Source organism: Melozone crissalis, unplaced genomic scaffold (genome assembly GCF_028551555.1).
Source record: "Melozone crissalis strain CALT ecotype California unplaced genomic scaffold, PUWL_Pcris_2 ptg000013l_1, whole genome shotgun sequence".
NCBI lineage: Eukaryota > Metazoa > Chordata > Aves > Passeriformes > Passerellidae > Melozone > Melozone crissalis.
The window spans coordinates 44,119,947-44,138,432 of NW_026535791.1; the positions used below are offsets into that span (position 1 = coordinate 44,119,947).

Below are 18,486 nucleotides of genomic sequence, written 5' to 3' on the forward strand. Positions count from 1 at the left end.
GGTGTCACAAGAAGAGGACAAGGTACCTTCTTCAGCATGTTTGACCTGCATATGACATTGAAGCCTTGTTAGAATACTAAGAGATTATTTGCTAAATCTAGGCAGGATTAAAATGCATAGATAACCACTGCTCTGGTGTAATCTTTCCTGCAAGCTGCAGGGAATCAGTTACAGGACTTGCTGATCACATTAAGATTATTTCACATTTCCTCAGCATCTGCATCTCAAAATTTCCAAGAGTAAGGTGTCTGGGATAACTGAGCATTTCCAATGATGTAGCCCCACCTTTGGAAACCAGGTTTTTCACTGGACAAGCCCAACACCTCTGCTCTCATATAATTCTGATCAGGCCACTCTTAAAATATCCATTATATAATGGGGACCATAATTCCCCCTATAAGCAATGTATATGGAACTTGCAGGCAATCCTTAAAGGATGAGAGAGAACACAGAAGGAACATTCAGATGAGCTAAATCAAGTTGATTGAAAACATGATGATTGAGTGAATTTATAAACCATCACTTCTGAAAGTAAATAAATAATGAGGCCATTGAAAACATATTTAAAATGGTACAAGGAGGTACACCTAGCAAGTATGGATAAAAATCCCGTTATCTTTCCACTGACAGTAGGATCTTGAAAATGAAGAGCTGACAGACATGTAATGGCAGGCTTACACTAGTCCAGTCTCTGCTCCAGAGTGACAGGGAGTAGGTACTCAGCTTTAACTGAGCCAGCTCATACACCAAAAGCAATTTAACCTCTGAAGCATTGAGCTACAGGTGCAATCATTTAATACCCACAATATAGACAAAACTTTAGTCTAACAAAGAACAAACAGTAGAGGGACTGGAATAAATGCTCTGCTTACAAGCAGGTATTAAGGTTTGGTGTTACTGCATGCCCACTGCTACTACAACTGTTAGGGAAATTAAGGTGGGATATGCTGGAACAGGCTTTATTAATTTCTTGCTACTGCTGTGAAAACACACACTGAGAAAGTGTCAAGAACAGTTTCTAAAGGAGGTGAAAGAATTTCATCATAGGACATGGGAAAGCTAACTTGGCTAACACCCAGAAATGCAGAAATCTGTTCCTTGTGTTGGGAATAGTTAAAGGCCCTCACAAAAGCTTAATTCCTTACACTTTTTCAGAGCTACACCTTTACCTCTACATTCTTCCTTATTGCTAGACAGTGAATTTCTTTCTCTCTGTTTTACTTCACTTCTGGAGACAAAAGATTATCCAAGTCTGACATCATCTCTCTGGGATGCCTTTTGTCTACTGTTGTCCTCTTCTTTTTCTTTTTCCCCCTCTTTTCTTTCACTATGCTTTTTCTTGCTTGTTCTCCTCCTTCATCTTCCACAGCTGAGTGAGGGCAGGGCTTTTTAGTCTTAGCATCCAGGCTGGAAAACCAGAAAAGGAAATCCACTAAGCTAAAAGCACATACCTCATAAAGCCTCTTTTTTTTTTTTTTTTTACAAGACTTATATTTCACCTTTTTCCACATCTCACAGTACTGACAAGAGAAGGACTTATCACACTCTTGACCATTTGACAGGGCTGTAAATGTCCTACAATTCAGCTTCCCTTTTACTTATAGAATAAGTAAAGGATAGCCTAAAACAGGGCTCTGGCCCTTAATCTTATCTGCCTCTTATGACTGCAGAAAGGATGTGGGGAAAAAGGGCCCTTTTGCTGTGTGGGTCCACATCACACAGTGTTGTACTTTGCAAATGGAACTTGTTAGCTACATTTGCAGAGTGCTTATTCTGCCATAATTATTTCTTTCCACAGTGATGGCAGGAAAATGCCCCAAAGATGGTAATGTCTCATACTAAAATCATAAGAGCTATATTAGTACCTCTAAAGATTATTCAATTAAGCATAATCCCTAATACACACCACAAAAACATTAAAAGACAATCCCAGAGAACTCACAGCTGGAGTTAGCCAAGCCACTGTATAACATCTATAGGCACTGAGGACTTCCTGTCAGCATGGAATCTGTGCCTTTAATTTTTTTCCCTTACTACTCCAGCAATTAGCAGAAGCAGTTTGTCTCTTTTTGAGGTTCAAATATAATACTGCATTCAAACTTTTTGATTCCTTTCCAATTAAATTATGCTTTTGCATTTTTCTTACCAACAATGTCAGCACTTTCCCATTAGATCTGTGCATATCCATGAGCAATATGCTGCAGTGTCCCCCTCTAAGTAGGACATAGGAGGTAGGGATTTATTTTAGAAATATAATAAAAAAGTTTCATTGAAAAGCACACTTCCATGTCCTCATAAAAAGTAGGGGTTCTAATAAAAACTCCATTTAGTGCATTCATTTCAGTCAATTCTCCAAAGAATTCCTCCATTTGCCAATGCAAAATTCAATTTTCTCCTCATTTGTACATAAAAATGGCAAGTCAGCTTGATAACAAATTCTCTTTGGAGAGTGAATGGTTGTACCAAAGCACTCATTCATGAAACAAAGCATGCAGAATGGACACTATTCTTATTGCTCATGCATTTAATCACATCTTTTCTTAATATGGTACCTCAGAATACAATCCAACTCAGTAGAAGGGAAAGACTTCTGCTGCTTTTGCTGGAACTCAGACCAGTTATATACCTCCCTCTTTTCAACTGGTTGTTTGCATTGACAAGGAAACCATGGTCTTCAGGTTTGCTTCTTGGTGAGAAGAGGCTGCTATCATATCAATTATATGGCCTGGAATGGCATTGATGTATTCCCAGATTTGGAATTTTGCTCAGCAAAGAGAAGGCATTCATTTTTTTGTGTGCTGTAGCTGCAAGCTGGTGGAAGGCTGAGTTTCAAAGTCTAGTGGGATCAGTATTAGAAAATACATGGGAACCAAAGGACTTGAATCTCAGATGCTTTTCACTCTGTCATTCTCAGTGAATCCATAGATCAAGCCCACAACTGGTACTCTCACCCATAATTTTTAGATTAAATCTTTAGTGATGATAATCATATTAGAACATTTCAATGAAAATTGAGAACATCTGTGGGTGAGCAAGCACTGGAGCAGGTTTCCCAGAGAGAGTGTACAGTCTCCTCACTGGAAATACTCAACCATTTGGATGCAATCTTGTGCCATGATCTCTAGGATGACCCTGCTCGAGCAGGGAGGTTGGACCAGATGACCCACTATGGCCCCTTCCAAGCTGACCCATGCCATGATTCTGTGATCTAAAATTGCCTTTAATGGTGGAATTTATTTCTCTCCACAACTACCAGAAAGGAAGGTGCAGCCAGGTGGGGTTCAGTCTCTTCTCCCAGGTAACCAGTGACAGCTGCACCAGGAGAAGGTTTAGGCAGCTTAAACTTATTCCTATATTAATAATAATACTAATAAGCCTAAGCTTATTCCTATATTAGGAATAAGTTCTTCACAGAAAGAGTGATTGGGCATTGAAATGGCTGCTCAAGGAGAGCGTGGAGTCACTGTCCCTGGAGGTGTTTAATAAAAGACTGGATGTGGCACTCAAGTCATGCTCTTGTTGACAAGGTGGTGTTGGGTGATAGGTTGGATTCAATCTCAAAGGTCTTTTCTAACCAAGCTAATTCTGTGATTCTGTGATTTTCCCTGTTCATGTTTCCTCTTGGAAATAAACTTCCCATGATGGAGATTATATTATTCTTTTGCAGCAGTGCTCATACTACATGTAAGAGGAATTCCTTCATTCTGTAGATGTCAAGGCAAATGGAAGACTCAAAACCAAATTATGTTTTCTCACACAAACTGTGAAACTGTGCAACTCCCCCTGGGAAGAAGCTATGGATGATGAAGTTTTACATGCTTTCAAAAAAAGAAACTGCACAAATTCATGCAAGAAAATTCCATCAAGGCTGTTTAATACAGAGACTCCAATTCTGCTTCAGAGAAATTTTAAATTCCAATAATTGTAGGTTGGGAATGTATTCTGGAGAAATATCCCTAGATGATTGTTCTGATCTTATTGTCCATCCTAACATTGTATGAGGTTGTTAGTGCTCCAAAGGCTATCACAATTTCAACTGGATTAAACTAGAACTTTATACAAGATGAAAATGTAATCCATAAACACTTGGAACACTTGCATTTTCAGTGCATACTTCATATCTTGCTGCCCATTAATTCTGCAGAACCTAAGTAGGGGCTCATACTCATCTTACACACTCTCCATCTCCAGATTTAAGCTCAGAAGATGAACAAGTGTCTTAGAAAAAAATTGCAATTTTATGTGCAGCTTTATGTTACAATAAGTATTTTAAAAGTAAAATAAGGTTTTCAACAAACACAAACTCTATCTCACGTTTCAGCAATCCCCTTAACAACTTTCTGGGACTAAGCTTCAAATCATCAGATCCCACCAATATTTCCAGAATGAAAATAAGGCAGTAAATTCTCACATAAACTTAGTTGCATGTGTAGAGTAAGCCAGTTCACAGTAACTGTAGTTAGAGTACTACGTATGGAAACCTGACAGCATAGCTGAACTCAAAGTGCAACATTTAGGATTCAAATTTTAAAAATTTGGTATTTTTAGGTTCAAACGTACTCACATCTCATAATCCACTGTCTGAACTGTTCTTATGTACTGACAGGAATAAGCATACTTGGTTTGGCTGATTTTAATGAGCTCACTTCTTATACAGTGTTCCTGCAATAACACAAACAATATTCATCTAATTAAAACTCAAATCTCAAAAGCAATGAAGATACATATGCATAAAAAATCAACTGTTTAAATGTAACTGTAATCAGCCTCTAATAAAGATAATTAATATAAAAGTTTCAAGTACAAAGTAAATTTTATTTAATGCACGCTGTGAAAAATGCAGTAAAATTATCATAATGGCTTACAAACAAAAAACAAACAAACATAATGGAATTAATGTCAGACTATAATGACTGTGTTAAAACTTCCTATGTTTCTTATTTTAGAACATGGAACTTGTGAAAGCCACCAAATGTACTAAAGAAGAAAGAACAGAGTATGATTTAAGAATAAATTATCCAACAGAATTTCTTCGTTCAGGTTTACTGCATGAGCTGTTCATTGCACTCTGAAATCTGATTTACTCTGGTTAGCTGGAGACTCAGATTGGGACAGAGAGCCCATTAGCCTGGAAAATTCTATCTGCCTCTTCAAAACCAGCCAGCCTGGTATCATCCCCTAGGTTTACTTACCTCTCTATTGTTGAACAGCAGCACTGTGTAGAATTTGTCACCTGTCTCCACCCTCTGTGGTGTTGCTATGACAATGGCAGGTACATAACATTCATTTTCTGCCCGTGTCCCGGTTCTGGCAAACACGTAGTCTCCAACCTGTGCACAGGAAAGCATCAGTGCAAGAACCACTGCAAGAACCACTTGGGAGCTTTACAAGACATAACTACTAAGGTATTTTTACATGAATCATCATTCTATCATGTTCCCATGATTTAATATGGACCATTGAAAGTAAAGAAGAACTTGGTCCTTGCATGTTCTGATCATGCAATTTCCACTGAATCAGGGAGAGAACACAAAACAAAAATAAAGGACTGAGCTCTGCTAAATGTACCTGGGCTTAGCTAGCAAGCTGAACTGAATGAGGAAACTCTTACAAACTGTGCATTCCCTTGGATTCTAGGCAAATTTTAAGTCTTTCAACAAACCAATCTTGGGAATTTTAGATAATTCCAGATGTAACTAATTTATCCAAAATTGTTTTTAAAATTAACACAGAAGTCACAGTTTTATATCAAATTCTGCAGGTCTCTAGAGCTGGATACAGAACTCACAGAGTTATCAGGAGCTACTATATCAGGATTTGTCTTTATCTCAAACTGAAAAAAAGGGTATGTCTCTAGTTTTATACATAGCACTGCAATTATAAACATGTTTCTTTTCTTCAAAACAGATGGATCCATCCTGTATCCTCTATGCAACCATCACCATTCTGGTGTGTAAAATAAGAATCACCAAAAAAACTCAGCTGTGATTACAGATAGTCAGCTGATAAATTTTAAAGAAAATCAGAAATGAACAGGGATTATAATTTTTTATTACTGTTATTTGCCTTAGTATATGGTTATTTGCTGGATTTAAAACATGCTGTGAAAACCAAATGGTTAAAACCTGCTGCAAGTAAACTGCTCACACTAAGTAAAAAAGGCTCTCTTAATTTATAATCTATGTGCTATGAAATAATAACTGCACTAATAAATAGTTCACCTTTCTTCTATGGATTGAGAAACATTCATGATTTCTAAAGAAAACAATATAGATTAATTTAGAACACATAATTTTAATAAACAAAGGAATAGAATTACAATGAAAACAAGCTTCAAACAAATGAAAAACTCCATGTTGAAAATGGTATGATATTACCATAATGAAAAACTCTTCTTTAAAATAAAGGTATCTAAGAGACTTTTTAAAAAATCTATAATTTATTATCTGAAAATAAAATTAATTTCATATTTTTAAATATAAAATCCATTTGTGCAATCATGAAAAAAATACAGTTTTTCACCTGCAGATGTGGGCATGGCATAGCACCTCCAACAGGTATAGTGAATTTGACAAGGACATCACAGCTCTCCCCATTGCTGAAGTCAACAAGGGCACAGGTAGAACTGATATTCTTTATCACAGTTCCTAAAAAAAGCCAGAATAAAATATTCAAATAATTTTTCTTTCGCCCCTTGTGGTAATTATTTTGTAAAAGAATCCTATAGGCTGTCACACATCACTGAGGTCAACCATGTCTATACTATGCATTCTTCATTTTCATTTAGCTACTGTGAGCTGTGCTAGGGCAATGGAGACATTTGTACCTATAAAAAACCCTGCCTTACTAACCAGTCTTGATAGTGCTATAAAAAGAAAACTAAGTCTTTTTCAAGCACAGGTCTGAAATTTGTAAGCTGATCAGGTTAACATAACAAAACTGACAGTTAACATAATAAAACCATTACCACAGTTAAAAATATGTAATTAAAAATATCCCAATCAAACAAGTAAAGATAACCCAAAGATAAACGCATACACACAGAGAATATTTTAATATTCTGAGTTTTACCTACTAACCATGCTGGCTTAAAATTCAACAAAAAAGCAGCAGCATTTAGTGATCTTTTTAGGACACATGCAAAAGCTTGGCTCATGATTTCCTTCCATACTTTTCATAGATAAACATATCATTGCTCTCCAACTTTACAAAATTAATGTCTTCTTATAAATGTCTATATATTCATTTTAAATTAATATGCACATGTAATAGTAAATGTCATCAAGAAAGAGGAAGTTAATTATGACTAAAACTTATGCTTTATCAGTGTAAAGGAACATTAAATAATATTGAAAATGTGGACAAAAATGTATACCTGGATAATAAAATCCTGTGATGTCTGATCTTGCAATTACCTTTTGGCTTTTGTGAGTTAGAAATATTTGTTGTTTTTGTCTTGTCTTAGACTTCAGCTTCCCATTTTCTTCTTCAAATCTCTGTAATTTGAGACAATTATTTCTCTACAACAGCTAATGCAGTCAGCATTAATCGATTATTTGAAATTATTTAAAAACTGAGGCGGTGTAATGCTGCAAGATCTGTACAGAATTCACAGCAAACTGGAAATGCTTTAAACTTTAAGAATAGATTTAAGTACAGGAGGTACTCATATAAGTGTTTTCACTATAATATCCTGTTCTGTATGGTCAGAACAATACCTATATTTTCATGTGTTCTGGCTACCATTTTTCTACAAAAAATGTCACAAAGTTGCAGAATTCATATTAAAGGATGAGGTAAGGAAAAGTCAGCTATTTTTTCAGAATAAGAATATTTGCTCTACATATTTCTTTTGTCCAGACAGGAGAGTTTTCACAGTAATCTGATTTGCATTAGAAGTATCTCACTGTATGGGCTGAATCATTAAAAAATAAAATATGAAATCAAAAAATGTTCAAACAAATCTTCAAATGTCTGGGGAAAAACGTTTATTTACTATAAATTCAAAATTCAATTCACATTTTCAACCATTTTAAAACATTCCAGTTTAGCAAAATATTGTACCACATCTTCCAGACCTGCTACTGTCCATTATTCTGCCCAACTAGTTGGGGTTCTTCATGCACTAATCACTTTTGCGATTCTACTCACAATAATGTTCCTAAATATAAATGACAAGAAAGTGCAAAACTTGCTTATAATAAATCAGTTTCACCACTAAATGAAAATCGTGGCATTTATTTTCAGCATTAAATTAATTAGTTTCACCATGAGTTTTTAAAATATTTATTAGTCTATCTCATGGAGAATTTGCAGGCATCCATCTCTTACGTGGTTTTTCTGAATCATAAAAATGTGCAACTTGAAATCTAGAGCTTTTCCACAGATCTACACATTTTTCTGAAAAATGACCATAACTCACAGACTCTTAATAAAACTCCTGCTTGCTAGGATGTGTATGACTTGCTTCTTTTTCTGATGAAATTTTTTTCTTGAAAATTGTATTTGATTTGATATTTGATTTTCCCTAATAGTCAATATGATGGAAAATATATTAATAACTTTGACTGAATTGTTCATTCTCAGTTTCATTATAAGTATTAAAGTATCTTTTTTTCAAACTCCCTCTCAAAAATCACAAACAACCCTAAGAAAAAAGTCCTAAAAATAAGCAAAACACAAAAAAGAGGCAAGGAGATATTTTAAATTAGAGATACATGGGATTTTTCTAGCTTTTTCTTTACCCCTACAGAATATGAATTATATGAACAGTCTGGATTTTTAAACTCAGACTAAACCAGAGGCTCTTCATAGTGCTTAACTGACTGCTTGAAGTATAACTCAACAAAGGCTGATATGAGAGCAGACCTACAGTTCCACAGACACAAAAAAGTATTTGGGTAAAGCATTTACTCAATTCCTCAGACTCCAAAAGGACAGCTGCTGCTGAATATTTATTATCAACTAATTTGTATTGCTTGACTAATAACTTGGGCGACTTCCAGCACTCCACATTAATCCAAATACTAAAGACGACACAAGCATCCACAATGAGGATTCCGAGTCATGCAGAATTCAGGTGGCTCAGAAACACTGTCTAAATTCAAATCCATCTTTCTTTTCCCTCACACAGCTTTTTGGTGTTTAGCAGACTGTTGGAGTGGCCATTTCTGGCATTCATTATTTTTATTACAAAAGAGCCCTATCTGAATCTCAGAGATTTTTACCATGTTTCGCTCTGCTTCTGTTGAAGGCAATGCATTAATGGGTGAAGGAGACTTTGTTTACTTCTTCCATTCGCTGCTACATTTTTTAATTCCCTTTCAAAAAGAATAGTCTTTGCACTTTCCTACTATAAGTGAGAATAGACATAAAGAATACCCTCAGATCTCCATGTATCTTGGCTCAAACTTTGGGTTCTCATAATCCTGACACCTCCAGAGTGAAGCAATCACCACTCTCCTCTGGGTGCCAGTGGGAACAAGCCCATTCTGAATGGACCTAGCCCATTTTTATGAAAGGGCCAAAAAAGAAAGAGCTGAAAACTATGGTGTTTTATTTAAAATTTAATAAAAACATCATCAGGAAATTTAAAAGTCTGCTTTGTTGAGTAGTTTCAGGATAATTATGATTTTTCTATGATGTCACAATGACAGTTTTCATTCAGTGCCATATCAGCTATTTCCTAGCTGTATCATATTTCAGTTGGCAGTTTATTTCTCTAGATCCATTTTGTGGGCAGACATCACAGTTGCCAAAACCTTCAACCAAACTTTTTAAAGCCTTCCCATTTTTCTTCTTTTTTCCCCATTGTTTTTCTGCTACATAAACAGAATTCTAATTACATCTGCATTTCTGCCTCTCACTCCTGAAGCCTTTCAGTTGCAGATTAGCAATTACTGAAGATGCTGCTCTGATTAGACTCCTAAAGCAGGTTGACTCAGGATAAGTGATTGCACAATGTTAATCACATCATGTCTGAGAGCACACACTGGTTGTTCCAAGCAACAGTAAAATTACACTCAACAAATGAAACATAAACATGTTTCTGCTGCTCTTGTATTGGGACATTATACAGCATAGGTAACTCAATAATCAAAATAGCTCTAATAGCAATGTAATATTTTCAAACTAATGTGAAATGAATCAAGATCATCTGTTTTAAGAAGACACTAAAATGTTTTCAAATGTGCAGTCTTTAAAAACACAAAAACTACAGAAAACTCATATACATATGTATATATATATATATATATATAAAACCACTAATTTCAACTGCAGTTTCAGAGTAGCTAGACTAATGTATTAATGCTAGACTAATGTATTAGTGCTAGACTAATGTATTAATGAAATGGAGAGAGAAAATAAGCCTCTCTGCCTAGCCAAAAGTGGGTGTCCACTTCAGAATGAGCTCCAGATGCCATTGACTCAGTTCTCAATGCTGTGATATTGCCTACCAGTTCACATATACCCACATTTTAGAGACAGTTAAATTTTAGTGTACAAAAATGAAGCTGAATCCCACCTCTTCTCTCTATATTTTTTACAATAAATGTACCATAGAAGATCACAGTGATCACACTCTAATATTAGAATACCTTTTAGTCCTGTTTATCAGATATTAACCCAACAACAGATCTTGTATCTAGACTGCCTTTAATATATCTGTTATTTCTCTTTCCTGCTATCATTACAGCAGAGATAAAGATCCTTTGCTGTGATTTACTTCTAAGAGGCTCAATTTCTGTGGCTGTCTCTGAAGCTTCAGAACTTCCCCAATATTTAAACAAAGTAATTGAAAGTTTGCTCTCTTCTTAACAAACTTCTTTCCTCTATCCATTTTATTTAGCATCACGCTAAAATTCTACTTTATCACCTATGTTAATGGAAAAAAAATATTCCAGAGGTACATAGTGAAGAGGAATATCTAAGGGGAAAAATCCCTTCCCATGTATTACCTTTTTATTGTTGCTTATGTATGATACTGAGCTTTTCTCAATTTCCTTTTTGACAGCTTCCTGAAGATCAGAGGCTTGTTGTATATATGTTAATGCTGTCAATATCTCATCTTCTAACAATTTTACATCTTCATAGGAAACTGGCCATCCCAAATTTTCTAAAGCCTCCAGCAAAGTTTCTTTATGCTGTATATATGGGACTGGCCCGTCTGCTTCAAATCTTAAAAAAATATATATTTTTAAAGAAATTAATAATCATAAGTAGGAAAAGTTGTAAAAAAAAGTTTAAAAGCTCTACAGATAGAGTCACAAATTGTGAAGGCAGAATAAAGAACCACATTTCCCCAGTTTATCTTCTATATGCTACAAGTTCTTGCATTTCATCCAGATACTGCTGTGTTTGGTGGAACAATCATGCCTGGTCCAACTACATCTTATAGAAACACAGCTACAGAGAAATTCAAGTGGCTGTGTCATAATTTATGAAAAATAAATCAAACATTTTAATACCTATGCACAATACCATAATGATTTATATGCTCCTCTAGCAATAGACTGTGCAATTGCTATGACATTTTTTTCATTACATGTATAATTGGCCATATGTTATCAATAATTAAACATTGTGGATGACACCCTGTCAAATTCTTATATTTTGCAACTCACTGTCTATCAAGAGACAACTATTTCCTTTTTTTCATTACATGCTGTTTTGTTTAACAGTCTTCATTTCCTCTCTGCACCAGAATGAGGTTTTAGTTCTCCTTATAAATTATAAAACTGTAGGTTTTTTACTCATTAGCTTATATCTTCTTAAAAGCATTCTAGTTTTCATTTCCATTTTTCTGAGAAGAACTGTTTCAGACACATTCAGTTTTCATTAATTGATCTTTGCCTTATTCTCTGGCACAAACAGATGCTAACTTCACTGATGTTTATACAGCAATTACTTTTCTAAATCAATCGAAAAAAATAGGCTAACATAGTACAAACTTCCAGAGTGATATACAGCTCCAGCACACGCTTTTAAGGTGCTTATTACACCTTAACAAACCAGCCACTAGAGAGCTCTTTACAGGATGAGAGGAGATTTACTTTGATGTCAAAAGCAATGACACACTGCCCTCTCAAGGCCCTGCATTTGACACTGATAAAGGATAGAGAAGCAAAATTCAAATGGAATGTAAGTCCTTTCTCTTAAAAATAATCAGCACCACAAAAAGGAGGTCCAGAATTTAGTATTACTCCATATCATATATACATTTTTGAAAACAAGGTATATTTATGAAATAGGTGAAAATTAAAACTGGTTGGTTATAGAAATAGTGATAACAATCCACCAAATATTTATGACCTTCAGAGGCACATTAGAAAACCAAAAGTGATAGCTTACTTGTCTCTTTCCTCCTGAGAGAGTGCTCTCCAAATAACTAGGTTCAGGCGCCTATTAAAGAAAGGAAAGCAGTTTTTGAGGGAATGCAGTCCTTGTGCAGCTGATCATCTCAAAACTAGCAAATAAACACAGTTTCTTAAGATATCTGCACTGATTTGTATTCCAAGCACACCGTATCATCAAATTGTATCCTTATCACTCAGCTATGAAATTATCAACTGCAAAAGAAGATGGAAAGCAGTATCTTCCATCAAATAACAGCATGACTGTTTCAGGGTCATAGAAGGTTTAATGGCAATCACTGCTGCTTCCTGCCAGGATTTTCTATGGATGGTTGTCTTCAGCACCAGCAAGTTAAATCAAATAACAAAACTGATTAAATGCCAGTTAAGATGCACAGTTCCTCCAATTAAACATTTTCAGAAAATGTAGTCTGAATGTAGAAATGCTAATTTCTATTTTTTTTTTCCCTGCTAAGATTATCCCTCAGTTGTGCCATTCAAGTTTCTAATTCATTAAACTCTGGCTATGAAAACAAACTACTGACAGGAAAACAGAAGTGATTATCCCAAAGCAATGCAGTTCTGAGATTTTTTAAAAGCATCACTAAACTTTCTGCTTTTCCTTTTTAAGACAGAAATTTTAAACTCTTACAAGATCATCTAGCTTAACAGCCCAAACAAGCCATCACTCAATTACTGTATTTCAGCTATAGAAATAAACCTCTACTGATGATCCCAATTACTGTAATTCTAGAAAAAATTTCTGAATTTCCTTTGGGTACAAGAACAAATTCATTGCTAGGAAAAATTCAGATTGCAACCTGACTAACTACAAGTAGTCTGGCCAGATTTACTGGTGCATGTACAAAAAAAAAAAAGCACATTAACAACAGATTCTGAAGACTAAATTCTTGATGATTCATTTTATCTACCAGAAACTAAATCCCAGCATTTTAAGAATACTTAGTTCATTCCCTATATAGAGTCTCAGCATGCTTCAATGCCTATTTCATCCTTCTAAATCTGCACACCCATAACAGTTGGGTATAAAAGCTTCTGGCTCTACAAAATCATGAAACTTTCAGTGTTTTTCTCCTTTAATACTGTATATTCTCTTTGTCAGTCTACAAAAATTCTGCCCTTGCCACTTTTCTCCCTCTAAATCTATTGCTAAACTCAATCTGCATCTGGGGAAAATACTGGCATGTTTGTTTCTGTGCTTGAAACCTGGATGCTCTGATGTATTGTTTCCTCTACATATATCAGAATAAATTTGTGACCAACCACTATTTACAAAGCTGAAGTGCAGCTTTTGGAAGTTCAGTTACTAGAAAAGGGCTGTGACATCTAGATTAAACAAAAAACTGACTGGCTTGCTGTTTTACAGGTAGAGAAAAAGCAAAGAGATTTTTTTTTTTTTGCATTTTTTGCCAATTATAAGAATCTTTAGGTAGATTTGTCTTCTATACCTCTTTTTCATGGAAGTAGGAACTCAATCCTACTATTGTAAATACACTGATTCATTGATCTCTGTTGGTAAACAGAAGTAAACAGCAATCCTTATGATCAAAGTCTTAGGGAGACTGTGTCAATGCTATCAGATTTTAACCAGAAAACTATTTTCTTTCCCTTAAAATCAAAGTCAGTAAATGTAAAACATTCAATGGTATGGCACAGCAATGAAAAACTTGAATTTTTTTCAGAATTCACCATCACAAATAAACTGCTTGAACCTTCTATTAAAATGAGTGACAAATCAATTTCTATTAATTCTTCATCAGCCTGATAACAACAGTGTTGTCTCAGTGACAGAAAAAAGAAAACAAGAGACTTTTATTCACTGAACTCCATTAATACTAGACATATGAAGAGCATTTTCAAATCAAATTTCTTGACTTTATCACAAAAGATCCATCTAGGATAATAGGATTGAAAAAGAAAGCTATAACATGCTTTAGAAAGAACTGGATGATCATATAGCTAACAAGGAAAATAATCTCAAACCTTAAAGATCCCCTGTGGAATTAATCAAAAACCAAGGACTAAACACTTGTCATCAAGGGGGTTTTGGTCATATAAAATAATTACATTTGTAAATGTTGTTAGAATACAGCCTAAAAATATTTATTAAAATAATTCAAGTCAAAGCTCTCATATGATTACTGAATTACACTTTAGTCAACTGCATTATTTTTTTAAAAATTGCACAAAGATCATAGAAACAAGTAGTTTGGAGATCTAAGGCCTTTTTCCTCTTTACTTCTGTTGTGTTTTTACTAACACTTGATTTAAAAGTACAATACATATAAATGCTTCTCAAAAAAAAATTCACCAAATTTAAATTGTCAGTTTCTTACTGGTGCCTCAGTTATATTTTTGCATGCATACCTGGGTGATAGAGAGCTGGCAGCAAAAAAGGGGTCCTTAATTTGAGTGTCAACCTGTTGATGTAGGAGCTTAGTTTTAAATTACAAGTCTGGCTAGCATTGTATGTTTATGGCCAAATTCCTCCTGAGGGATGACTGGTTTCAGGTTTGCTCCCAAAAAGTAAAAGAATTTTGCTTTTGTTACTGAAAAAACATAATATGAGCAACATGTTGTTACTTATCTCCTTGCCTATTATCTGTTTTTACATTCTGCTTTGATTTTTTTTAAGAAAATAAAATTTCTCCTACACGTTGATGGTGGATTAAAGTGTGTCAACATGCAGAATTATCAATATTGAGCAAAGCATGTGTGAGGAAATACTGAGTACCTGAGAAAAAAACTGAAATATGACTGCAACCATAATAAATTTCTGGTGAGTAGACTTGCCTCTCATAGGATATAATTGCTTGTTCCAGCTTCTTTTTATAGGCATCAAGATTCACTGCCCAAGGATTAATTAGTGCAATCTCCTTCTTGTCACTGCTAACACAGGCCAATGGTAACATCTATCATACAATGAAAGACACAGATATCATTTATCATACAAATTTATGAATGACTGAGTGCCAAGGCTCAGAACAACCAGAAGGAACACTGGAAGCTGCAGAAAGAAAAATCTAAGCACCACTAATGTCAGAATTAGGAAACAGTTTCCAGCCAGTTCTTCTAAAATTAATCTTATTATGAAGAAGTTACAAATTAAGATTCCTAACTACTAAGTAATTCTAACTGAATCAGTACTGTCAAATAACTCACTCTAATAATGTAAGTCAGAAGGAAACAAATATGTCTAGTGTATGACCATCTTCCAGGTTTTACTGCCTTAAAACACTCTCATGCTTTCTAGCACCTAATTGTAGCATACAGCTGTGAGAGTAGATATTTAAACGTATTTAATGCTCTTTCTGGAGGACTTTCTTTAGCAAGGGATTAGAGCAGTAAAGCTGTAGAGAGGTATTTCTCACCATCCCACTGATCACCAAAGAGCAAACAAGGTGGACATTGGTCACCAAAACTTGTCTTGACTATTTAGGAACCTAATCAGGTTCATCAGAATCAGGAACTTTAATATTTTTCAAAATCTCCCAATACAACACCTACATAACTCAACTTCATTATAAAAAAAAATAATACCACTGCAAGTAGATCTTCAAGAGGCAGAGAAAAGGCTAGAAATGGATGACTAAAGAGGAGGAAAGATGCCTTCCAAATTCTCATCCAAAGTCCCACCATCTTTCAGCCCATTAAATTATTCAGTAGTTTGTAAACAAATAGCTGTTTTACATATCAATGTCTTGATGCTGAATATAAACAAAAAGGAATCCAAAGAAGAAACTGCAGAGGAAAGAGAGTGTTACTCTCCCTCTAACTGTCTTCAACGCATATGACTGAGTGGGAATCTTCCCCAAGTGCCTGTCTGAGATCAGGATATAGATGAGAAAAACATGGATGAGGTTCAATTTACACTACTCTAAAATCCCTGTTGGGGGAATAAGACAAACTATCAGGAAATAGAACAATAAGGAGAATTATTTAACTGAGAACATTTTTCAGTAATGCTGTACTTGTGTTTGAATCATCTCAGCATAGCTGGATTTCAAATTGCAACAAAAATAATTTTTTAAGACCAGCAGTGTGGCTTTATATGACCCTCTCTTTCTAAGGACAGCATCTCTCTGATTAATAAATCTGTGTCACATCAGCGCCAGACCACATCAAAGCTCCTAATATGAAATTAATTTTAAAATCACTTAGAAGCTAAAGACAATGGGAACATGTCAGTGAAAGCATCTTGCAAGACGGATGAGGTAAATCTCTGCCCATAATTCTGAGCAGTGATGTCTGACTACTTGTCATTTCCAGGTGAAGTTTGAAAGCTGACAGGCAGGGAAGTGATGACCCCTTCAAGTTCTGTAATGCCATGATTGCTGTCTATGATGTTACTCAAACCAAGTTAACAGAAGTTCAGCAGGGCCGCACCATGTAGGAGCTCACGTCTACATAGCCTTACAAATTCTGAGAGGAATTTAAAGTACAAACAGCATAATTTGCAACATGAATATTTTATACGATTTATAAAATATTTTGTATAGAATAGAAGGACCAGACAAGCATAAACACATTGTAACACTTTTGAAGCCAAAAACCAGAATGGAATGTGCTCTTAGAAAATACTAAACTTGAAATGCTATCCATAATTTGAGAACAATGAAAACTGCTCACAAAGTCAAGTGAAATTTGACAGATTCAGCTGATAGAAATCACACAGAAATTTTTTTATTGCCAAAATGTTTTTCCATTTTCTAAATTAAATACTTTAACTTTTACACTAAAGGAATTCCCTTGTTTAAAAATGGCTTTTATTTCAAACCTCAAATTTCAAAATCTTAAAGACAAAACCAAAGCGCAATAACCATATAAAAAATGTTCTTATTTTAGACCAAAGAAAGATGGTTTTGTTGGCTGAATCTAATTCTTTTGAGCAAAGCACTGAGTCAAAACTTCATGACTTGCAAACCTGCACTTAGATGCCACAGCCTGTAACATAAATTTTCATGATTCTACAGGGAAGGTTTCCTCCAGAATTAACATAGCATAATTTAGACAAGCTCCCAAGCCACTATATTTTTTTCTGAATATGAACCTGGATGTGTAGTTTAATACATTAGCCTCTTTGAAATAACTCAGGTGAAACTGACAGATAGCACAGAACTGAAAACAACAGGTCAGCCTTTTGTTAATGAACAGTTGTCATGGAAACCTTTTTCTTGCTGCATCTCCAAGATAAGAAAACTGTTCATACTTATTCCATCATCACTGCCAGCAAAGGCCAAAAATAAAATTATACTACCCCCTGAAAAGCAGACAAGGATGTCTGCATTCCACACCAAGAAATCCAGGATCTCAGAAGGAAGAATGGAAAATTATCTGTACATTTATTATCTTCAATGGAATCTTCTGAAGTATGGGAATAATCAAGATCCTGAAAGTCTCCCATTCAAGCTCACTGTCTAGTCTCACCCTATTTTCTTGATATGCTGGCTTGAAGCTTGAGGTCAAGTGGGTTCTGTGGCTCAAAAATTCTACTGCTTTCACCTTGTGTGCAACTCTCAACCTTCTTTTTCTTTTCCATACTCAGCTTCAGATCCAGAAAAACCCATTCCTTTACACATAGAAAAATAATTCTCCACTGCCTGAGAAACTGAGTGTCTTATTACAACTAATGGAGACTAGTAGGTATGAAGAAATTACAAAAACTATTATTTTGCTTTTACCTCACTGAGTCTAAAGAAAGCCCATGGATCACTGTTTGGATTCTGTACAGCACCTGTCAATTCAAATAACACTGAATTTAATTCAGTCTAAACTAGACTACCAGGAGCTCCTATGATTTGCTATTAAAAACTACTTGTACACAGCACTTGCTGAATCATAATTCAGGCTACTTTCAAAGACAATTTTACAGACTGCTTTATTTTTTGCAATGGTTGTCTCTAAAGGACTCCAAGGGCTTTTCATTGAGAAACATGGAAGAAAGAGGACCTTTCAGATATATTCAGAAGAAGATGGAAAAAAAAGTGACTACTCACAAAGGAGATGTGAGAGTTTTGTGCAATTCCCAATGTCTTTTGTTTGACATTTATGGTAGATTGTTTTGCACAGTTTTGTAACTATTGAATGTCTGAATTCTTTGAATTCTTTTGAA

General features: G+C 35.0%; 1 protein-coding gene across 1 annotated transcript in view; it reads right to left on the reverse strand.

Moving 5' to 3' along the window:
- Window positions 1-1,130: 1,130 nt before the first annotated feature.
- Window positions 1,131-18,486, reverse strand: part of VWA3B (von Willebrand factor A domain containing 3B) — a 58,955-nt gene continuing 41,599 nt past the window's right edge. The window contains exons 21-28 of the mRNA XM_054271876.1: window positions 15,168-15,286; window positions 12,352-12,402; window positions 10,959-11,178; window positions 7,376-7,496; window positions 6,523-6,647; window positions 5,193-5,330; window positions 4,565-4,662; window positions 1,131-1,407 (exon numbers count right to left, since the gene is read on the reverse strand). Of these exons, the coding sequence (XP_054127851.1) occupies window positions 1,218-1,407; window positions 4,565-4,662; window positions 5,193-5,330; window positions 6,523-6,647; window positions 7,376-7,496; window positions 10,959-11,178; window positions 12,352-12,402; window positions 15,168-15,286 (1,062 nt within the window). The 3' untranslated portion in view covers window positions 1,131-1,217. The remainder of the gene's footprint in view (window positions 1,408-4,564; window positions 4,663-5,192; window positions 5,331-6,522; window positions 6,648-7,375; window positions 7,497-10,958; window positions 11,179-12,351; window positions 12,403-15,167; window positions 15,287-18,486) is intronic.